At 32.6% G+C, this 24,279-nt stretch overlaps 2 protein-coding genes across 5 annotated transcripts; one reads left to right on the forward strand and one right to left on the reverse strand.

Annotated features, from left to right (window-relative positions):
- Nucleotides 1-8,660: 8,660 nt before the first annotated feature.
- LOC111409934 (aluminum-activated malate transporter 10-like) lies at nucleotides 8,661-11,157 on the forward strand. The gene is made up of 6 exons (XM_023040058.1): nucleotides 8,661-9,286; nucleotides 9,418-9,558; nucleotides 9,688-9,960; nucleotides 10,055-10,173; nucleotides 10,278-10,421; nucleotides 10,535-11,157. The coding sequence occupies exons 1-6, from the start codon at nucleotides 8,944-8,946 to the stop codon at nucleotides 10,955-10,957; spliced, it is 1,443 nt and encodes a 480-aa protein (XP_022895826.1). The 5' UTR covers nucleotides 8,661-8,943; the 3' UTR covers nucleotides 10,958-11,157.
- Nucleotides 11,158-12,060: 903 nt separating this feature from the next.
- Nucleotides 12,061-15,016, reverse strand: LOC111409935 (DNA-directed RNA polymerase III subunit RPC10-like). Of its 4 annotated transcripts, none has more exons than XM_023040061.1 (4): nucleotides 14,898-15,016; nucleotides 14,349-14,481; nucleotides 14,177-14,267; nucleotides 12,061-12,406 (listed from the first exon to the last, which is right to left on the reverse strand). In XM_023040061.1, the coding sequence occupies exons 2-4, from the start codon at nucleotides 14,460-14,462 to the stop codon at nucleotides 12,276-12,278; spliced, it is 336 nt and encodes a 111-aa protein (XP_022895829.1). In that variant the 5' UTR covers nucleotides 14,463-14,481; nucleotides 14,898-15,016; the 3' UTR covers nucleotides 12,061-12,275. The 4 variants fall into 4 exon arrangements, with proteins under 4 accessions (XP_022895829.1, XP_022895828.1, XP_022895830.1 ...); XM_023040060.1 differs by having other exon boundaries at nucleotides 14,349-14,495; nucleotides 14,898-14,995; XM_023040062.1 differs by lacking the exon at nucleotides 14,898-15,016 and adding an exon at nucleotides 14,660-14,777.
- Between the last annotated feature and the right edge of the window lie 9,263 nt (nucleotides 15,017-24,279).

The following is a 24,279-nucleotide window of genomic DNA, read 5'->3' on the forward strand; positions in this document are numbered from 1 at the left end:
ATGCAGGTTCAGATTCGAGGACGAATCCTTTTGAAGAAGGAGGGGATGATATGATCCAGGAGTCGAGCCCGACGAAGGCAAGTGCGAGACGAGACCCATTGAAAGTCGATGGCGGACCAATGACGCGATCAAGGGCAAAGCAAGGGAAACAAGCGATGGGATTACTCGTTCAAGAAACCATTGATGGAAACATGTTCGGGACTCAAAATGGAGCAACTTTCATGTTCGGGTCGGAGGCGAATCAACTTGGATCAATTTGTTATCAAGCGACGAAATTGGAGGCTGAGAACAAGCCTGTGCGGTCGCACAGGCAAAACACCATGCGGCCGCACGGTGGCATACCGAAAATAAATATGGGATTTCTTGTTGAACCATGCGAATTTTCTAATTTTGGCTGAATTTCCTAATTTCGATAGAATTCTTATGAAATCAAATTATTACCATAATTTGATGGATTTTGGACCTTTTTACTCATTAGTATAAATAGGAGAATACTTTTCATTGTAAAGACTTTTGACTTTTGCTTAATATTATAGAGAGAGAATTGTTCTTTCAATTTCTTGTTCTTCTTGAACAATCTTGGAACTTATCAAGATTCAATTTCTTGTGGCGTTCTAAACAATCGGATTGTGGGTTCTTTTAATTGTAATCAAGGGGTTTTAGGTTCTTTGCTAATCTAGGGTTTCTTGGTTCAATTCTTGGGGTTCAAGATCCAAAACTGGGTTAGTATTGGCGTTCTTGGGTTCCGCATCAATCTCGTTATGGGTTTCGTAGTTTCCATTGTTACGGGGTTCACATCATGTGAAGTAATTTCTCAACAATTGATTGAGACAATCCATATGATATTTTCAGCCGATTTTGTATCTCATTCTCGGTGTCGTAAAAATAAAGCTGTAAACAAGAAAGCTTAGAATCTATAGGAAGAAGGCTATTCAAGTAATGATATATCTATCCCTGAATCCTAAAAATATATATTCCTTTGTTCTTTCTACATAAGTCTTTATCATATTTTACTTCAAATGAAGTAAATGTGAAACTACAATTGTAACTTCTGATATAAGCCCTAAATTCAACCTATTCATCAGAGGATGATGTAAATAAATCATAAAATTCTGGAGGCACATCATTTATCTTTAATCGAATGATTCTATCAGAACAACGAAAACCTTTACTTTCTCCTTTAAATTTCTTTGATCCACAGAAATTACAAACTATTGGAAGAGGTAACAAATAACTTTGGATTGGAATTTGTTGTAAAATGTGTATATTTGAACTACCTTCTTTCGGTGAAGGAGTAATACCTAACAAACACACATTTAGCAATTAATTCCAATATATAAACTTAAACTCGAAAAAATCAAACAAAAGAATAACTTGCATTTGTCACATTCTTCTCTGTTCGTTTCTTGACCAATACTTCTTCTGAATACAGAATTCTCTTCAATACAAATAAAGCAAAAGGAAAATACATTTAATATATATATATAATTAAACCAAAAACAGAATTTATAGAACTACCTATTCTTTGTGCTTTTCTATCACGAGAGGTCCTCATTTTCAATAACCGTTTTTGTTGCAATTCTCGTGCTTGGGATTCTCGTGAATTTGTTTCTTTTGCCACGGAATCCATCAGAGAAACAACTAAACACAAATAACAATTTTAAGCAGTGGAATTAGAATTAAATGATGGCAGTAAAAAGAAGAAAAAGAAAATTAAGAAAAAGAAGAAATATTGCCAACATCAACTAAAGAAAAAATAATTAGAGCCTAAATTCACAGCAAAAACAAAAAAAAAAACAAAACAAAAGAAAGTAATGATAATGTAAGAATAGTTATTTACACTAAATTCAAAAATTTAGAAACACATGCCGAATTAATGATTATTAATATAAAAAATTACAATTTAAATGCTGGATCCAGGTAAAATTGTCGACATACACATTCATACACTTGCATATTCATACTTCCAGAGCATTAGAATCCAAGAAAAAAAAAAACAGAAACCCACCTCGTAAATTCACAGCAAAAAAAAAAAAAAAAAAAAAAAAAAAGAAATGATAAATTCACAACAAAAACAAAAAAAAAAAAAAAGCAAAAGAAAGTAATGATAATGTAAGAATAGTTATTTACACTAAATTCAAAAATTTAGAAACACATGCCGAATTAATGATTATTAATATAAAAAAATTTAAGCTTAAATCTGGACCCATTTTATATTGTCGACATACACATTCATACTTCCAGAACATTAGAATCCAAGAATTTAGCAAAAAAAAAAAAAAACCCTCCTTGTATATTCAAAGCACGTTAAAAGAAAAAACGAAAAAAATCGAAAAATACATACATGAGATCAAAATGATTTTCCAACAAAATTATAGCAACGATAGACAGGAAGAGAAATACAAAAAGAAGAAAAACAAAAAAAGAGGTTTATGCTGTGGGAAATGAAGTAGTTGGCTGGTTGAGTACAAGGATGGAGAAAGAAGAAGAATGGCCTGGTATAGTGCAAGAATGGAAAAACAGAGGAATGGTCTGGGTATTGGTCGAGAAAAAAACGAGACTAAAAAACGAGATTTAAAAAAAATTTGGTGAACGGGCTCATTTGTTCGACACGTGTCCTGAAGTGTTTCACTCTTTTATATATGTATGATTATCATTATCTGGCACTGTCAATTCAAGCGTCAATAAAATCACACCATCTTCTTTTTTTTTTCTTTTTCCTTTTTTTCACTTTATCTGCTGTCCCAATAGATTTATTGGTCAATTCAAGAGATAAATTTTTATATTGCAATGAGTGCAATTTACATACTGTTCAATAGAAGATTAAATTTTTACAATTTCCAAAGGAAGTTCATTTGAGATTTAACCCAATTTTAATATAGCTTAAAAAGTTGATAAAAATTTAACTTAAATTAACAATTATTTGTAACCACATTTCGTAAAATCCATAACTTTTCAACCACTCATGTCATTAACTTTTATTAAAATTTAGTAAATATTTAATTTTTCCTACACCAAACAGGACTAGTGACAAATGTCCAAGATATCACATTTGGGCACAGAAGTGTTTCTATATGGCGATACAAAATGGGCACGCATGGTGTAGCACTGTCCCAAAGCGGCATATTTTTTCTTTCGTCCCATGACAGGAAGGTTCTAAATATCTATTTCTTCTCGATTTTTTCATCGATCTTGAAGTTGTTGGTTACCTTCGTATTCATCAAGACTTGAGCAATTGCCTATTGACTCATTGTGGAGTTAATTGATTATTGACGAGTGTGTTTCACTCACGAGTTTAAGCTAATTTTAACTTGATTGTAAGCTAGATTTTACGAGTATGGAATGTTTTTAATGTTTTTTTAAATGTTGTTTTATAGGTTTTCGAGATGGTGACGGATACGAAGATAGATCATTAATTGAAGTTAGTGACAATGATGGAAAAGAAGTTGTAGATACAGAAGAAAAATAGGCAAAGCAAAGATACAGAATGAGTGGCACCAAAACGCCAAAAGCAAAGAAGAAAACAGGGTGTGGGCGCCCCACTAAAACTGAACCTCGACGTCGGACGTCGCGGCACTGAGAGCATCAGAGAGGTGGCATCGTGGCGTCACCCCGTATTTTGACGCGGCACTACGGAGCCGCATTACAGGCGCCTCCAATCCGTAACCTAAGCGGAATTTCGGCCTATGTTGGAGTTTAGATGAAAACCCTACCTTCTACCCATGACAAGGCACATATGAAAATCAATTTTTCTCAGACTTTAGGGGTATTCTACACATTGGGAGGCAAGAAACACCATTGGAGAATTAAAAAAAGATTTCAAGAGAGAAAAACATCGAAAAATTCACTGTGTGGAGCATCAATTGCAAGAGGAAGAGATTCTTGGTGCAAGATCTACTTTTTCTTCTATATTTTTAATACAAAATCCGGCGATATATTCTATGACGATTAATGAATTTCCCTTTTTATTATGAATAGTTAAATTTATTGTTAGGGCGAATAATGTAACCAATTGAGATCCTTTATATTTTCTCATTAAAATTCTAGATTTTTATAGTTCCATGTGTTGATTTTACTATGAATTGAATGCATTAAATTACCTGATTAATGATTTGATGATTTCGTGAATTTTTTACGAATAGAGATATGCGTTTAGGATTAAGACCACATAGTAAAATCTGGTAAATTGGTATAACAAGTAGAGATGCAAATACTAATTGTTGCGGTCATAATTGAATTCTTAGGACAAAAAACTCGTTTAACTAAGTTGAATTTGCATAGAGATATGTAATTTAATTAGTTAAATAGGCTCAATGAGAATTCGAGAGAGGCAAATTGAATACAATAGAAAAATTCGACCGAACACTACATTAGATGTGAATCTTAATTTGAGATGCAAAGATAATCAAGAGGTGAAGTTGTTCCGCCCTAACGTCATTTTATTATTTGGTTTTCAAATCAATCATGTGCGCATCCATTTATTTTCTAGCATTTAGATTAAAACTCAAATCCTACAAAATTTTATTTGTTTTCATCAAATAATGGTTAGAAAAAAATTGAATTAAGTGCTAGAGTATAGTCCTCGTAGGATCAACAATCTGAACTCTTAGGACCACTTATTACTTGTTCCGATCCGTATGCTTACCGAAATAAAATTGACAACAATTATGATACAAAATCTGCAAGATTTTAAAAGTTGTTGTCCAATTGAAATTAAAGTTCACTATTTGAAGCAAAATATCTAAACTAGAATATTAAATCGCATAAAGTATGTGCAATTTGTTGTGTAACAAAATGAAAGTGGCCATAAAGGCAAAATAAGTGGAAAAATAAAATTAGTGATAATGATGATAAAAAAGAAACTATAAATTTTTACGTTATTTAAGAATAAATAAAAAACTTCCACTAGCAATATAGTACAATCTCTCGACCATTCAGTACTTTCACAAATAACATGTTTGGTTAAACTTAAAAATTGAATAATTCGTATTTTCTCGAATTCAAATATTGTTGCTTTCAACTATAAAATTATAATAGACATCTCAGGTCTTTAACAGTAAGAAAGGAAAAAATATAGACTATCATCATAAATTGAAATAGTTTAAACTTTTGAATAATGAAGAGAAGACAACATCTCGATGTTTCAAAGTAGAATAATGCTGAACAAACAAGGGGAAAAAATAGACTGATGCCAAGTCTATGATTAAGTGTTTTTATGTTGTTTTTTCCCCTAATTTTCAATGAGAATCTAACAAGTGTTGTCTAGAAATGAAATTATGTCACTGACTCTGGTTATGTAGCATGATTGTTCAAAGTAATGCCCGAAAAGAACTAATTCGTGTCAAGCATGCATGACATGCAAATGTCTGCAAGTTAGGCCAACAAAGAAAAACCTTGTACGAGAAGATAAAAATGTGTGTGCTAGTGTATTTCTACGTGTAATATGCTACACTTCATGCACTGCCATTAATTTATACTGTAATCCACCCACCTATAAAGTAAATTTGCCACTATACATTTTTTCAATATTATGATCTTATTACGCATATTGTACGCAGTATTTTATAATACTCACTGAATAGTATGATGAACAATATATTAATTAATTTATTTTTCTTTGATAGTGTTTATTACTATAATTCAATCTTGTTCACCAAACATGTAGTTAGTATGTTTGATACATATTATCAAATTGTACTGAATTGTATGGTTTTCTTCTTTAATACTTGGGGAGATATTGAACAATGTCTCATTCTTTGTTAGACATGGGATAAATTATGCACTCATAGGGCATTGCATAAAAAAATTCCCACCTCCCACCTTGTTTATGTATTTATTATTTATTTATTACTATATTTCAAATTTAGAAACATAAAAAATTAAACAAAACGAAATAATAGTTAGGACAGGTTTGCTATGAGGACCGTATTTTCCGTATATGCCTCAAACATTATGTCATCCCTACTTTTAAGGTGATAGTGTCCTTGTGAGAATTTGGACCATGACGTAGTAAAAGTTTTAGGCCTTGTTAGAGTATGTAATACTTTCAAGGAAAAAATTCATAAGAGATTCAGTATCATCTATTTCAAAGATCAGATTTTTATTAAAATTTAGTTATGATTTAATTAATTTAATTTATTAAGGTCATATATCTATATAATTTGGTCACAAATCAACGATTTAGTTAATTATATATTATTTTTCGATCACGAATCAAAAATTTTATAAGTCACAAATTATTTAATGATCACGGATTAAAAATTCCATAGGTCACAATTTGTTCATCGATGACAAATAAAAAAAAATTAGGTCACAATTTATTTTAAAGTTAAAAACTATCAAATTATTGGTCACAAATTAACAAAATTTTAGATCACATATTATTTTTTGGTCACAACTTTTTTATTGGTCACATATTATTTATTAACCAATTTAATGGTCACAGTCAATCAAATCATTTGTGACCATCATCGACACTTGTGACCACCATCTCAACACCATATCAATCATATAACGCCACCAAACACCGCCACACCCACAGCATTATAGTAACACCATTGCTACTGCCACGCCCATAGCATCACACAACTCATTGCACCACAACCACGACATCATAGAATCACCGCCGCCACACCTATAGTATCACATAACTCACCCAACCACCGTACCATCTCCACTGTCACCGCCACCGCGTTGCCCCGCCATCCCCAACCCCATCTTACCATTGTGGCGCCACCAGATCCGGCCAAGCACCCATCATTCACAGTCGGATCGCAACTACTACAGTCTACAGATCCCGTCATGCACAGTCAGATCGCCACCAGATTCGGCCACACCCACACCATTTGTTATGAATAACTTAGCGGTACTATAGATAATATAAAAATTGAAATTTTATTATTAATTGTTTCGTACTATTCAATATGAAAATATTTAAGAACAAGGGACAATTTTCTAATAAATCTTTTTCAATTTAACATATAGACATTGTTAGAAATGGAAGCATTATAAGCACACTACGTTTTTATGTGATAGTTGAGGCAGCTTTTCAAATATTATAGCTACGTTCATTTTTAACTTTTTTCAAGTGATGCGCGCATTTGAATTTTTTTCTTTTTTTATAATTAATGTCGGTACAATTTGTTGTTAAATTTAATTTTGGTCAAACCAATTGGGAAAAGTATGCAAAAAGATTGGTGGATTTTCATTCACGACCTAATTTTCACAAATTAATTATAATGTAAATGCTTTATTTTATTGTGATTGATCTAGTAGAATTGTGGGATTGTGGGTTGTTATAATAGAATGTGACAACCCCCCCCCCCGCCCCACCCAACCACATACACACAAAGAATTAGGTCGATTTGTTTTTAATTTGGAGAATAACCTAAATTTAGGTCATTTTGCTCTAAGCAAGTTTGAATCTAAAGTAATTAAGGCTCTTCTGACGGTTAATCATTGACACCATGAACATATTCAGAAAAAGAGGAACTTGAGATGACAAAATTTTCCGTTCCCCATCGACCCTATTCGAGGACGGGGACATGGTCCTCTTCATGCATTCTTCGAACTCACCCCGGATCTTTTTATTTTTTAATTCAAATGATATTTAAAAAAATAATAATAATTAAACGTGAGGATAAATGAGGATATTTTGTTTCTGGTTTCACCTCTTCAAAAACTCCGAGAGACTGACTGGATTGTGAAATTAGTCTTGACAATTTATTACTTGATTCTTGTGATGGTTTTCGGCCAACAATCATCTAAGAGGGCTATCACCAATGTAGATCGAGACCAACCCCTTGTATAGGGTTCCGAACCCGTTCATGATTCATTGAGCAAAACCTAGCTAGCATATATGATTAAACATTGAAATGTGTAGTGATGTTATATGCTCGAGAATAAATTTATTTAATACTTGACTTTGGGATTTGACTAAGTGAATGTAATTTAATTCAAGCGGATGATCATGAAATCATAAATACTTGGGTAGGTACTATTTTAGGAGGTGCAACAGTCCAATGAAGAATCATCATCTCATTGGATGGGCCAGCCTCGCCCAATGGGATGAGAACACATCGGGACTTGAGTTTCTCTCTCTTTCCAACTCAAGTTCCAAGGTGACCTCACCTAGTTAGATAAACTTGGCCATTCGATGAGATGACAGCTCCTCATTGAACGATCGCACCATGTAGGACAGTAACTATCAAGTATTTCCATTCTTTGGTCCCACCATTAACTTATTAACCAATTAATCGATATGTCATGTGGCTGTTGTTTAGCATAAGCTAAGCAACGATACGTAGTAGATCATTTTTGGACCTAGGACATGCAACCAGACGTCTAGCCAATGAACGTAAAAAGGAGCATGAAGAGGGCACATGATATATATTTCAATTTTTCTTATCCTCTCATGACGTTGCAGATGGAAAAGATTATTTATCTTGAATACTATATGAAATCTGGTGAAAGAGGATATGTATAATAAATCTAAACCCACGAACTAATGATGTTATGGTTTTAGTTTGTGGAGATGTCAATGTTGGATTTCAGGTCATGTGCATATGACCTTTTCACCACCTTTGTTAAAGCCATTAGTGACATATATAAAATGCAAAATCTTCATGTCAAGTGAGACCTAAGTTTACCTACCAAAAATACTTTCTTTTCTGTACGATACTTAGATCCTCCAAACCGTACAATTATTTTGTGAAATCCAAGCAACCTTAGACAGCCATATATATATGTGGGCTTGACTAAAAACCAATCATATACAACAACCTAGCCAAAGACACAAACTTTGATTGTGAAAGCTGAATTCTGCAGTAGACAACACATCAACTAAATTCAGCTGTTCCTTCATAACCTACCTAATATATATAATCCTAGTACTTACCATTTCACCTAGACAAGGTTGTTCTCGAGTTCTTTGATATAATAAAGATGGTTAAGGAAAGTAAACAGTCTGGAGGATTGGAATGGAGGATTAATGTCCCGAATGAAACTGCTGCTAAAGTTTTAGTGTCTGAGTCAAAGTCTCAAATACGAGTTTGCAATGGATTACGAGGTTTAATAGTGGGGTTCATGTCAAGAATTTGGAAGTTTTTACAAAAGGCTTGGAGTTTAGCAGTTAGAGAGCCTAAGAAAGCTATTCATGGAGTTAAAGTAGGGGTGGCTCTTTCTATTGTCTCACTCTTCTATTACATGCGGCCTTTGTATGATGGAGTCGGAGGGAATGCTATGTGGGCTGTTATGACTGTTGTCGTGGTATTCGAATACACTGTGGGTAAGTATTCAAAATGTTTTGGTCCTTGTGCAAGATTATAATACTTTTAGGACATTTTTGGTGCACAATATTAGACGGTATCGAATACGACGATAGACAAGATTTTAACTCACTCTTACTTAATAATGCAGGTGCTACACTCTGCAAATGTGTGAATAGGGCTATTGGAACTTTCTTGGCCGGAGCACTAGGACTCGGAGTTCACTGGATTGCAAATCAGTCGGGAGAAAAATTCAAACCCATTATTATTGAAGTCTCGGTTTTCCTCTTAGGTAGGTCGAATTTCTACTTTTTAGGTCCTTTTCAGAAATTTTTTCCCAATCAATCTATTGTCAGATTTAATTCCCACAGGCATATTATAGTGTTCGCCGTTGCTGAGAATTCATTTTTCTTTCTTGCAGCTGCTGCAGCAACCTTCTCTCGATTCATTCCAACGATAAAAGCGCGATTTGACTATGGTGCCATGATCTTCATCCTCACATTTAGCCTTGTGTCAGTATCAGGCTATCGTGTGGATGAATTGTTCGAATTGGCTCATGATAGATTATCCACAATTGCCATAGGGACCTCCCTTTGCATCCTTACAACCATGATTTTCTGTCCTGTATGGGCAGGAAATGAACTTCACTATCTTATCACAAACAACATGGAAAAAATTGCTGATTCCTTAAATGGTAAGCCCAAATAAATCACATATAAACAACGATTATAACATGTCCATTTACTAAAAACGGAAGTTAATAAGACCTTTTGTTCGTAAAAACTCAGGATGTGTCGTAGAATACTTCGGAATCAATGAAAATGTAAATAGCAAGGATGAAGCTTCAGACAAAGTATCACAGGGTTACAAATGTGTGCTTAATTCAAAGGCTACAGAAGAAGCCATGGTATATATATTCCTCATTAATATGAAAATTTCCTGTCACAACTTCAAAAAATTTTCTCTGCTTTTCGAGTATTTTACTTATGTATAAACTCTGCATCTCCACAGGCTAATTTTGCTAGGTGGGAGCCTGCACATGGACGCTTTAACTTTCGACATCCATGGAATGAGTACCTAAAAGTCGGGGCGTTACTGCGTAAATGTGCTTACTGCATTGAGACTCTTAATGTCAGCACAAACTCAGACACAGAGGTAATTAATAATAATACTGTCCTGTCCATTTTTGTACAAAACGCCTTACTAAACATGCCAACACTGCATTAGTTTTTTGGTCCATAATATTCATGTTTTCGGTGTTTTTGCAGGCACCTGTTATCTTAAAGAAGCATTTCAGCAAGTATTGCATAGGACTAAGCTCTAGTTCCTCGGACGTGTTAAAAGAAATGGCGGTTATTATGAATACAATGACAAAATCGACAAAGATTGATCTCATGGTAAACGAGATGAACGATGCAGTACAAGAACTGCAAGGCGTGCTTAAGTCCTTATCGAAACAACCAATTATTAGAGACTCTAAAAATGGCACAGGAGGGGGAAATAAAAGTAGTACTACCATGGTACGTGTCATGGAGATAGTTCCAATAGTTTCCATTTCTACATTGCTGATAGAAATTGCTGCAAGAATAGAAAAGGGCGTAGAAGCCATAAATGAACTTGCCAACAAAGCGGAATTTGAAGAAGGTACGAAGAAGTCGAAACAAAGCGAAAACCAACAGAATTCAAGTTAGTTGTCTGTGATCGTTTTTTAGCTTTGTAACTTCAGATACAGTACAGTACAGAAGATAATCTAATTCTGAAGATACTAGGAGAAATTTGAGCTAATTATATGTGGATCGTACTAATTAGCATCAAGATAACCGCAGGGATGGGAGAACATTGTTCATTAGAAGTCAGAATTGTTCCAACTTTTGATGTGGGATACACACCACTCAGCAATTTTATTAGAAATTTTCTTCTATGCATTCTGCATTTCTGCTCTTCAATTTCAGTGTTAAAATAAAAAAAAAATAAAAAATAAAAACACCCACAATAATTAATAATTTTGGATGTTGAAGACTATTAGTAGATTTACTTAAAATGAATGGCGTTTTGTTGATAATGCGCTTCTCCATGTTTGGCCTTTACTTCTTTTCCCTTCTGACTCGTGGAAAATTGGAGGTGTTTCGTTGAGCGCATGCTCGGCTAAGCTTAAAAGTTTAGTTACAAGAACTTATATAAATTTCAAATACATTATAATCTGAAGTTAAAAATAATTAAATCACTCGTATTAACGCTAGTTGAGTGACTCGTATTCAGATGTTAGACATTATCTAGACGGCTACCATATACATTGCAAGAAAATATCCTTAATAAATCGAGCAAAAGTTGATATTTTGTTCGAGAATTTACATCATTTGAAGTTTGTGATCAGTTTTATGTTCATAGTAACCTTGCTTGCTCATTTTAGTTTACTTTTAATAGATATTTAAATACTTTTAAAATAAATATTCTTTTTTTGAAACATATAATATTCATTGTGTTGAGTGTTATTCACTTTTTATTGGTCACTATAACGAATATTATATTCAGGGGCGAAGCCAGAATTTTTTTCAGTGCGGGCAAAATTTCAATGTATGCATAAATTTTTTATTAAGACAAACATTTTTTCCAATTTTCCTCCCAAAGTGCAGGTTTTCCAATTTTTATGGCCAATGTGCATGGATATCCAACATAGAGTATATCCAACTTGCATGGCCAACTTTTCTTCTTCCAAAGTTGAGTGCAGGCCAACCATACATGGCTCCGCCCCTGATTATATTCACTAGAACACTATATGAGCCAACACCATAAAAGAATGTAAATGGTTAGTGTGCTCCTGTAGTATTTTATTCATAATTCAAGAAACAAATCGTTCTCTCTCTAATAGTATTCGGACAACTGATGAATTTAAACGAACTGGTCTATACCAGATTACATAGCAAAAGGTTTATTCGAACAAATTTTCATAGAACCAAACCAAATAAATCAAATTGAACCAAGAACCTATATGCAAGCAAAGGAAAATATCTAATCCTCACGCCAATGATTTCGGCAAGTCTCCCTCTTGCATATGTAAAATGTTGTCATTGGTTCATCTGCCGACCGAATCTGCACTTGGTAGAAAGCAGCTTTCCCATAGTTGCATGCAGGACATGTTGCTGCACACAAAATGAACTCAGTAACCTCAAAATGGACCAAATCTACCCGAAGCAGGATCAAGAATAATAATATATTATTTGCTAAATTCCAACGTCAGTAATTTAATGCATCAGCGCGGGAAAGCAGTACACACCATGTCCAGTGCCAAATACCAAGTAAACTAAAAAGACCAGTAGATTTTTCTAAATTAGACACTTGATGAAATTGCTCGCCAGTACATCTGTTTTATTATCTTAGCTGTACATTCACAACTAGGTTCGACCTTCTACTGTGGAATTGCGACTGTGAATGTAGACATGAAACCTTAAATATTTTGGATAATTAAATCTTCATTGTCTGCACAAGTCCATCACATTTAGGTATAGAGAAATGATCGCAAATTTGATTACATTGTAGGTTCAGTATGGAGAGAGTAACGAGCTAGAGGAAAATTCCCAAAATAGCTCAAAAATGTGAACTGAGCAACGCATGGGATGAAAACTATAGACAGTTTAGACTTTCTTGTCATCTTAGATGTCAAAAACAACATCTTGATTGGCAGAAATGGCCCCCTATGTTTATGGAAAAAGGAAGAAATTCTTGTTTATTATGTTTTCTCGTGGGTTAAATCAATCAATGACCACTAAACTTTTACCAGGTCTCTACTTACTCAACCAACTTTTAATGACTACTCGATACTAGCCCATTTCTCAATTAATTACCTGTACAGTATCCGTTAAGAAAACGGTTCCAATTGTTAACAGAAATTCCACATGACAAATAGAAATCCATTGTGGCAAGTTGACAGCATGAAATCTATCAAAATCAGCCAATTAGTACCCAGCAAAATGTGACTTCCCCTTCATTTTACAACAGGTCTTTATAAAACGAAAGGAAAGTCATGTTCTTTTGTGTGTGACTTTATCAAGTTGGACTCATTTCACGCCATCAAATTGCTACATGGGATTCTCCGTCAACGATTGGAATCATTTTCCTAATGGATGGGGGACGGGAAATCAATTGAAAGATAGGGTGACTATTGAGTAAATTTTGAACTTGGGTAAGTAACTATTGTGAACATTGATTGATTTAACCCTTGTATAATCTTATCTAGTACTAAGTACCAATGATACCCTAAATATTTATGATGCACCGACACGAACACGTGTGTCCGACACGATACGTGTCAGATACGTCGAATTGTGATTTTAAAAAAAGTACCGACACGATATGTCGTCGACACGTTCATTAAATTTTTTAAAATTCTTCATTTATATAATTTAAAATTAGTTTTATACTTATTATTGATTTTTTTTTGTTGAAATCTTTTAAATATGAGTATTTATTTATTATTTACTAATAACTTTGAGTTAAAAATATATAATAGCTATAGTAAGAAAGAAAGTGATTATTGTAAAGTGTCTGAAGAGTGTCGGTATCGACACGCGTCGGACACAGACACACTACCCTAGTTAGAGTGTCCGTGCTACATAGCTAAACATTGTGTCAATTTGATTTGTCAAACCTTTTTGCTATTGATTTTTACTCATAACTCAACACCACAGAAGGTAATTTCAGTCTATGTTGAACTAGGCCCAATCCCCTGCGGTCTTCAAAGAAAAAAGGTACTTCCATCATTAACGAACTAATTTCAAGAGACTACACAAAGCAATATTACTTTGAAAAAAAACAGTCGCTAAAAGTGCAGATCACGTCATTACCATCAGCAGATCCATTCCCCGAAACTCTTCACTTCCAAGATTGGGAAAAAAAAAGGGTTAGAAACTTACTATCAGTTGTGGGTAAATTCTGCTGATCATTTTCAGAAAAGATGGGATCTACTGCTTTCTTAACCAAGCGCATATGTCTCTTTATCTTTACCTGTTGAAATAGAACACAATATATGAGTAATTGCAAAAGGAGTGAACCACAGACAATTTAGCATAAGATTATTAGAATTACCCTCTTTTCTATCTGACACACATATGGACATGTTGGACAGAAAAATCTGGCAGAGTGCCCGGTATTAGGTAGCTCATACAGTAGCATATTCCCACAAGTCGGGCAAAATTCCATTTCCGCTCTAGCTCACGAGCTAATCAATAATTCCTAGTTAGGAAGAATCCATCAAATGAAAGAAAAAAAAAAATTGCAACTTAAATTATTTATTGAGCAATTGTAATAGCAACATGGTGGAGTAATAAGAATTAAAGCCCATAAAAATCTAATTAACCATAAAACAAGCACTTCACAAGGAATATAATTTAACCCACACTTCATATTTCAATCAGATCAGGACAGTTTGCGAACGTTTGAGACTTATTAGCCAAACCGGAATTTTAACAAACATCTTGCAGACATAAATTTGAAAGCAGGAAAATAAGGACATGAACCCCATAAAAGACCTTTAGAAAGGGAATGACAAATTTCTTACATCATTATTTAAATAAATTTTAAAAAAAGGAAGATAAATTAACTTCAATTTAGCGAAACGACCATAAAGGTGCTTGCCTGTACAGCAATCTGAGATGGACTTAATGAAATAGGGTTTATGGGAGACGTTTACACCTAAAGCCCCAAATTAATCTGTTTACGTTAAATACGCAGGAATTATTAGCCCCCGTTTGTCGCCATTCCCTTTCTTATTTATTTTCTCTCTTTTATTTTTAATCACACAATCTTTCATAAAATAATATTACACATAAATCGAAAATTTTCCATTCTTTTTCAACCATACAATTTTCAAAAAAATCACTATTCCAACCATTAAAATTTGGAATGAATGGGGGCCAAACGATGGTGGATTCAAAAGACTTAAAGGGACTATTACACTATATGTCCCTAACCTTTTCACTCTATCTCAATTTCATCCCCGTTAAAATTAAATAGACAAATCATCTCCAAACTTTCATTTAATTCAGGATGATGGTCCTGATGAATTTGTAAAATTACAAATACTTTATTTTATTGATTGTCATATATATATATATATATATGTTAGTTAGCACAGAATTTGTAAATTACAAATACTTTATTTTATTAATTGTCATTTTCCATATGTAGCTGTTAGGAGTTAGGACGGTATTAAGTTAGTTTAAATGTTTCATAGTTTAAATGTTTCATTTACTTATCATCATAAGTTAGATATGGAATTGAATAATAAGTGAAGCGCCTTCACACCACACAATAGAGGTTGCATTGCAATAGTACTTGAGAGGTTATTCCCATTCATAATGGAAGCATTACCTGTCACACACTAAAGGTAGGGTATTTAAATTAAATAATTTCTTAAAGAATAATATAATTTAGCATCAGTTGCGTTATATCTTTACTCTTTTTAGATCATATTAGGAGCTTGTTTGGTACAGTTAAAAAGTCAATTAAAATCAATTTTTTTATTGTTATTTCAATATTACAGCCGTCATTTTTGAATTCTTCTCTCACAGGTAGGACCCACTTTATCTATAACGGTCAAAAAATCAATTATCAAAATCCCTACCAAACAAGCACTAGGTAACATCGAATGATAGAGCTAATTTATTATGTTTCATATTCCTTGAGATTATTGGGTCTATCAACTAGCGCACATAATCAACTACTGTTGGAGCACCATTAGTATTAAATAGCTTTATTCTTCCTTAAAATAACTGATTTTCTAATATAAGTATTAATGACCTAATTAGTAAAAAAAAATAGGGGTGGAATAAGGCCTAATTACCTAATTTTAACGAGCAAGAATATTTATAATACAATAGCATTCCATTCAATATTCTCCATCAGAAAAGCTTGAAGTAGATTAGATTATTTTGAGAGCAAAAATAATCAATATCATCAAAAGACTGCATATAATGCTGTAACTAATTAACAAATTATATTTCACAGTGCAGTCTTCTGGAAGACCTTCAGGGAATTTCGAATTAAGGGAGCCCACGTCCATGTAAGAGAAGACTACGCAGAATTAAGGGAATTTATTGAAGTCATTACCAATGTAACCTCCTCTGTACACTGCAATACCTTGCACTATCTTTGACCCTACATCAAAATTTGTGTCATTTTGCACCAAACAGAATATCATCTTCAATCCATTAAATCAAAAGTTGCATCAAATGAGTAGTGTTTAATAATTTTCTTCATTTTTTTTTATTTCTTAATAATTTTTTTATCTCATAAATTATTTATTTATTTTATTACTACATAAATTATTATATAAATAATTACGTTTCGTTAACAAAAATATTAAATTCATTCATTTATTAAAAAAATGTAGTACGACTAATATAAATAATACAACAACTGAGAAAATATTAAATCATAATAATTTTTGTAATAAGTTTCGAATTGCAATATTATGATATTACAAAATCGAAATAATATTCACGACTAATTATTATTGATTAAATGATTAATAATAATAATAATAATAATAATTTAGAATTAAAATTTATTTTATAACAAATGGACAAATATACCCTAAACAAAAATTGGTACAAAGTGGAAGAGAATGGTAAAAAGGTATTTAACTATTATGGTATAAAATGGTACAAATGAATAGTGTTGCAATGAGGATGGGTTGGAGAAGCCCTTAGACCATCTCTAATCTTTCACCAAACTAAAATTCATCTTCAATCCATTACACCAAAAGTTGCATCAAATGAACAGTGTCTAATCATTTTCTTCATTTCCTTTATTCTTAACAATTTCTGTAGTTGAAAAATTATTTATTTATTCGATTTGCTACTACATAAATTGCTACATACATAATTACGTTTTGTTTATGAAGATATTAAATTATTTAATATATTTTAAAAATAGTACAATTAATAAAAATACCACAACTAAAAAAATATTAAATCATGTTATTGAAAACAATATTGTACATTGTGAATCTCAAAATTATGGCACAGCAAAGTCGACTTATCGTAATTTAATTATCGAAATTCATATAGTAATCTCACAAATGTTCAAGTATTGGTTACCCGATTAAAACTTAATAATAACAATTAAAAAAAACTACTTAATTATGAATAAAAATTTATGTATAATGTAAAATAACATAAGATATCCTTGATATCACTTGGTCACACATAAAAAGGACAAAAAAATTGACGTTTATCACACTTGGTGTAAAATTGTGCAAGATTTGGTGTTGAGTTGGAGTAGTATATTTGGTAAAAATGATGAAATTTGGTGAAAATTTGTGATTTGATGTTAAGGTTAGAATTGCCCTTAGTCAAGTCACAGACATGAGCCAACTCAATATCTAGGCCATCCAAGGACTTGCCATTTATACAACCAGCACGGCTGCTTCACCCAAGCAAGTTTGCCGTGCTATCATAGCCAAAAACATAATCCACTCGTGCGTGGTGAAATTAGACATGAAATGAATGGTGTTCATAGGAAAATTAGACGTCAAGCATAAAAAATTAAAAGGCCCCCATATAAAGCATGACCGGAAAATTGTAAACGTAACTCGTTTCAAAGGATGAAGCAAGAAATGGAAAGATTGCTCCTATCAAGGCTATATATAGAAGAAAAGAATGTGTTAGCATTTTGTAGTAACAAAACTAATATATTAGAATTATGCACTAGCTTTCAAAGAATCATGACCACAGACTCCTAAAGTATGAGTCATTGTCCAAGTTTCTCAAAGAAAGCTCCTTACTTGAAAAAGACCGCTAATTATTTACTTTCTAATGAAACTGGGATGCTATCATCTGTAAAATAACTTCACTAATATAAAACAGAAAATGAATGCAAACAATTTAATAGAACTTAATGTTCGCGTTACTTAATGAATGATATTTGTCTCTATTGACCAGTTTCCTTTTTTAATTGTCCCGTCTTCTTTCATAGGCAATGCTCACTCGAGCAATCAAAATGAAAGGTTTGGAGAAGAAAATGCATTTTTCTTTTTCTTTTTTGTTACTTGTTAGTTTAAAATTGTAACGAGATTTAAGTGCAATCAAGATGAAATGTTAGCAATGTAACTATTCACTTTTGAAGACTAGGGAGTAAAGTGCAACATGAATCAAAGATTTGAAAACTTCCACTACAAAATTTTCGTTAAAGTTAACCACGAATATTTAAAAGCAAGACACAATGGTGAAGTTTTCTTCATGATTATGATCATTCATTTGTTAGGAATTAGAAGCTGCTAATTCGTCAAGATCAGTGAGACGCAAAATAATTTAAGGCCCCGTTTGATTGCACGAAATTTTTCATAGAACTTGGAACTCGAATTCCAACTTCACTTTTGGCTTGTCTGATTGACAAAATTTTTCAGGGAATTGATTTTCCATGAATTTCTAGGTACAACACCTTAAAGCGTGATTTTTCACCTTTTATTTTCCTAAGGGGATAGGTGGTTTTTGGTTTTCCACCTTTTTTTTTAATTGTTGGCAATGGGAACAAATTTTAGAAACAATTGTAAAAGAGAATATCCCTGAAATTGATAATTTTCATGTAAAATAAAGCCAAACGAACACCAAAATATAGATGATTTTTTTTTATCTTTTTTTCCTTTTTTTTTGTTGGCAATGAAAACAAATTCTAGGAACAATGGTAGAAGTAGATATCCCTTAAATTGACAATTTTCATGTAAAACAAAGCTAAACGAACACCAAAAAATACTTTTACTTCAACATTTTTCACGTGGAAAATTATACCAATCAAACACAATAATTTACAATTCCCTGAAAAACAATTTCTAACTAATTCAATTCCCTGAAATTCATTTTCTTTCCATCCAAATTCCATCTACGCAATCAAACAGGCCCTAAGGTAAAAAAAATGGCAAAAATAAGTACAAGTACGACACAAGAATTTATATGATTCAACAATCCTGCCTACACCCACAAACCCGCACCAATTTTTCACTATATCAACAAGAGAAGAAGAGGAATACAAAATTATGCTGTGTATTTTATTTGCCTTCGCAAAGGCACTCTCTCAATTTTCTATCTTTAACTCTCTGCACAAATTGAAGTCTAACTGTTTTTCACTCATTGTGATTTTCTCTTTGTCTCCAAATCGATGGTGCAATGAGGTAGGTATGATATTTAATTTTAGTGATCCGATTCGGGGTGGGATGGGTATGGTATTTGCGCCGTCGCCCCTCCCCAAACCAATTACCCGTTAAAAAAAAAAGGCAATTGAGCTTTCCATTATTCTTTTTATTATAATTTGACTAACCCAAAATTTATGGCTCATTACAGACCCATTAAGTAACCCAACTGAGTTACCATTTACCCACTAAGTGTTAACCCTACTGCAAAAAAAATTAGAATCAAATTCAACAAGACATTAGTTGATAGCGGTCTTCACTCGAGTCTCTGCAATGCATCCCCAAAAATTTTTTTCTTCTCTACACCATCTTCTTTTTTGCTCCCCATCGTCATCACCAAATAGAAGGTATTTTTCTTCCTCTTCTCGTTTGCTAATTGCCGTTGTAATCCATATCTATTTTTGTTTTTGTTGAGTTTGAGTATTTGATGAAATGTAATTTTTTCTTCTCCACATAAAAGATAAATTTAATGAACTTAGTCTGCCTAGAAATGTGAAGTTTTATTGCTGGAGGAACACGATAATATTAAGAATGAATATTGAATATGAATTGAGGTTGGAGCTTTTGAGTTATTAAGTAGGAATCAAGTTCAATACACAAGGATCAAGGGACAATGATATTGTTTAGTATTATTATGTTGATAATATTGTTTGTTAAATTTAGATTTTACATTTGAGAAGTAGGATATTGTTTGTATTTTCATTTGGGATGTTGTTTGCTACTTTGGTTTAATATTATGTTTTTGTTTTCAATGACTTTTTTCATAAATTGTTTTTTCTTATTTTAACGGCTGGACCTGTAAAAAATAATTTATTTTTGTGATTATTAATGATCTGAATCGAGCCAAATCGAGATAGAACCGAATTGAACCGACTTACGTGGTTATGATGCGATTATGGTATTACCAAAATTGGTGGTTCGGTGATGGTTTTAGCCGAACCGACCCCGAAATGAACCATTGCTAACCTTACCTATTTGGTGGGACTTAAAATTAGATTTTGATAGAAATTTTTGAAATATATAATTGAAAAGTTGTGGAGCCTATAAAATATGTGGTCAATATTGATTATTTGACTTTGATATAGATTAAAATTTAATTTAAATGAATACTTGGTATTGGGCATAATCTTTATCATTTTCTTCAATTGTGGGCATATCTACTCTGTTCATTTAATTACCATTCCAAAATTTCGTTTGAAATCTAAGAAAATCCATGCATGATATTCTTTGCATTAAATGCAAAGAAAACTTTCGTATCAGCCTTCTGAAAATATGTAAGAGTTTTGCCATTCAAACAGAGCCAATGAAAGGCCCTATTGACAGGTGGAGGTATTGCCTTGATTGTTATGCTGCGAGCCCTATGAAATTCAAGATCAAGGGTCGAGGTGTTGCCACATCGATCCTGGATTTAAACCCGAATTTAATCCCGAATTTTGTAGCATAGCCCAATATGTAAACCAACTTTGCCAACTTTAAAAAAAAAAAAAAAATGTCCAGCTGGAGTTGAAAATGTGAGGCTTAGGCTTTGTCTGAATTTCATTTTTTCCAAAATATATTTTTCCTCTTTTCTCTTTAACAATACATTCTTCATTAAAAATAATATTATACATAAATCAAATTTTTTTCTTCTTTTTCAACCACACATTTTTCATCAATCTACTATTCTAAAATACATTTTTTTCCCCATAAAAATGGGGCTCAAATGCCCTCTATATACATTAGGCTCCACTATTTATGAATAGAGTGGCCTCACTATTCAACAATCTTACAATTGGAGATTAATGTAGCTTTACCTTGAGACATTGTGAGGGCAATTTCATTTTTAATGAAAAATGGTGTGGATCATCTTTTCGATCTTCATTTTAGAAGGCCTATTGAAGTTGAGCACAACTCCAATTTTTTCATAGTTATTGTCTTGGTTCACATGTTGGCTGGGTTTCTGCTATCCTTGATCTTTTTCAGTGTTAATACTCCATCCTTGAAGCGATTAGCCAATCGAGTACTAACTGACTTTGTATTATTCATTTTGAACATCTGCAAAACTTAACTAATGTACTTGGACCTAGAATTGCTGTAAAATACCATTTTGCTTGTCCCTACTTAATTGCATCTTCTCCCTAACATGCCTCATCATAGCATTTAGGTACATTGGCATCAGTAAGTAACAAATAATTTATGTACTTTCTGTTTGGAACATGTGGTTGGGAAGATCTCCTTAGGGTAGGCATAAGAGTTAGAGATTTTGGTATATCAGTCTCCACGATAGCTTCCTCTGGTTGAGGACCCTTATCTGTCTATTGTCACATACTACTACTTGAAGTATCGTCCAACTCAACATATATTGGATTATCATGTATGTCATTGGACTGCACCATGTCTCTGTCCTTGTACATCACTCTTTCATTGAATATGACATCCTGACTTTTGATGACCTTTTTGTTCTTATTATCCCGAAGACGATACCTCGAGCTCATCTCCATCATATCCAATGAAGATATATTTTGATGGTCTGTAATCAAGCTTACCTCTAGCTTGATCACTAATTTGTACATATGCGACACAGCCAAAAACTTTCAAATGAAAAAGTTTTATTTCTTTTTCGCTCCATACTTCCACCGTTGTCCTATACTTCAAAGGTGCTAATGGCCCACGACTAATTAAATATGCTGCCGTTAGATAGTTTCAGTCCAAAATTGTTTAGGCAAACCTGCATGTAACTGTATGCTTCTAGCTCTTTGTGTCAACGTCCAATTCATTCGTTTTGCCACTCCACTCCATTTTTTGCGATGTTCCTGGCAATGTCCTCTCCAATTCAATACCATTCTGGTAACAAAACTTTTTGAAATCAGCATGCTTGTACTCTCCGCCATTACTTGATCTCGATTTCTTTATTTGAAATCCTGTTTCATTCTCTACCATGGATTTCCATTTCTTAAACATCTCGAACACTTCGGGAACGATTCAATTCATTGATAAGCTTTGAACAACAAACTTTTGGAATTCCAATTTTTTTTGAAAAATGTGTCATCTAAATATCATCTTGGTGTTCTTGTTGTGGTATCGACATGCCCTCCTAAATTATAATTAGAAAACTCTACTAAAAGGAATCAGGATTTTAGTTTGATTCCTTTTACATCAAAACTAAAGATTTCAAGGCATTGACAAGCTTTGCATGGTATTCAAATTTCTTGAAAATGTGTAATCTGTATTTTTCTCGACGGTGTTGGCCTTGTATTTCTCGACTTGTTTTCCTTGTGAGCAGATTAATAAATGTGAATCCATATTAGACACTCGACACTCATTATGGAAATCTCTCTTTCCAAAATCTTTCAAGTGATTATGGTAATTAGAAAGAACTTGGATATAATAATCTCATCTTTCCAAAATCTATCTCCAACGACATCCGAATTAGGAAAAGGAACTTTGGTTGTTTCTGTTTGTGTAGTGTATCAGTTTAGTACTTAAACCTTACCTTAAATCCATATTTGTAAGTAGCTCTCAACTCAATTTATATTGGTTGGTAAACAAGGAATCTTTGATCTTTTACAGTGCTATCTCCACTAAATGAAAGGTGAAATTTCATTTTATTTTAGGATTTATATTCTTTCTCCAGATTATGTTTTAAAATATATGCATTGATTTTTCTAATATTGTTGGTTCGTGAGGATTATTAACAATGACCATGCCAAAAAAAATAAAATAAATAAAATAAAATAAAAAATTAATAATAATAATAATAATAATAATAATAATAATAATAATAATAATAATAATAATAATGGCTAGAAAGAGAAAAAAATGAATAGATAAAAAGGCAAAATCCTCTTAGCCTCCCTGCAATCACCCTACTCCTCGTATGGCCATTATTGCTGATTTAGTAAACAAAGACATAACCTATTTAAAATGAAATGAAATAAAATAAGTTTATGTTCGACCCCATTTTTTTAAATATTTTTTTTTTCAAACTCATTTTTATCAGAAGTAAATAGTGGCAAAAATTCTGAAGTCTGGTTATCTCAAGTTAACAATGCTGACAAAAGTCCATACAACTTACAAATCAATAATACATGAACTTAGAACAAACTTTAATTATTAACAAATCATTTTAAATTAACATGTTCAACTTTTTTCTAATTACTCCTTAGACTTAAAAATATGTGATATTTTAATGTAAAATGATGTGTTAATAATTAATTGAATGAACAGTAAACATTAGAGAGCGGATATCGACTTATCAACTAGACACAATCATGGAACTGGAGAGGATGATGAACCTTTGTGGTCCTTGTGATCAAATATTCTCAAATCAATCCCACCAGTTAAATTCCAAATACAGTAGACAAAGCAAACTTAACAAAACACAATTATGTCATCTAAAGCATCGCCAATGATGAGAGACACAATGTGGGCTGCTTTCCTTTTTTTTAAAAAAAAGAAGAAGATAAAATCAATGTAATATTAAGGCAATTATAGAGAAAAATAGATTGAAATTATGGGTCGATAGAATATCCACAAAATCTAATCTAATCGATCAGTTCAATTTGATTCAGTTTAAGTTCTAAATGATCCCAAGTACGAAAATAAAGAACCGACTAGTTTAGTTCGACATTAATTCTAGTACTTGAAAATAAAATCCAAAATCAATTAAACTTTTTTAAGGTCTTTGATCCAATCATTTATGAAACTTAAATCTCATTTGATTTCCATTTTTATCAAAATATATTTTTCTCTCTTCTTTCTAATCACACATTCTCCATTAAAATAATATTACACGTAAATTAAAAACTTTTCTTTATTTTTCTTCCACACATTCTCCATCAATCTATTATT

Source organism: Olea europaea, chromosome 15 (genome assembly GCF_002742605.1).
Source record: "Olea europaea var. sylvestris chromosome 15, O_europaea_v1, whole genome shotgun sequence".
NCBI classification, from domain to species: Eukaryota; Viridiplantae; Streptophyta; class Magnoliopsida; order Lamiales; family Oleaceae; genus Olea; species Olea europaea.

Excerpts from the sequence above, each read along its gene's own strand:
- LOC111409935 (XM_023040061.1), bottom strand. The coding sequence starts at position 14,462 with ATGGAATTTTGCCCGACTTGTGGGAATATGCTACTGTATGAGCTACCT. Across the intron at positions 14,268-14,348 it reads TGTGTCAGATAGAAAAGAGG|GTAAAGATAAAGAGACATAT; the intron begins GTAATTCTAATA and ends CTATTTCAACAG. Across the intron at positions 12,407-14,176 it reads GAATTTACCCACAACTGATA|CAACATGTCCTGCATGCAAC; the intron begins GTAAGTTTCTAA and ends TTTTGTGTGCAG.
- LOC111409934 (XM_023040058.1), top strand. The coding sequence starts at position 8,944 with ATGGTTAAGGAAAGTAAACAGTCTGGAGGATTGGAATGGAGGATTAAT. Across the intron at positions 9,559-9,687 it reads AGTCTCGGTTTTCCTCTTAG|CTGCTGCAGCAACCTTCTCT; the intron begins GTAGGTCGAATT and ends TCTTTCTTGCAG. Across the intron at positions 9,961-10,054 it reads AATTGCTGATTCCTTAAATG|GATGTGTCGTAGAATACTTC; the intron begins GTAAGCCCAAAT and ends GTAAAAACTCAG.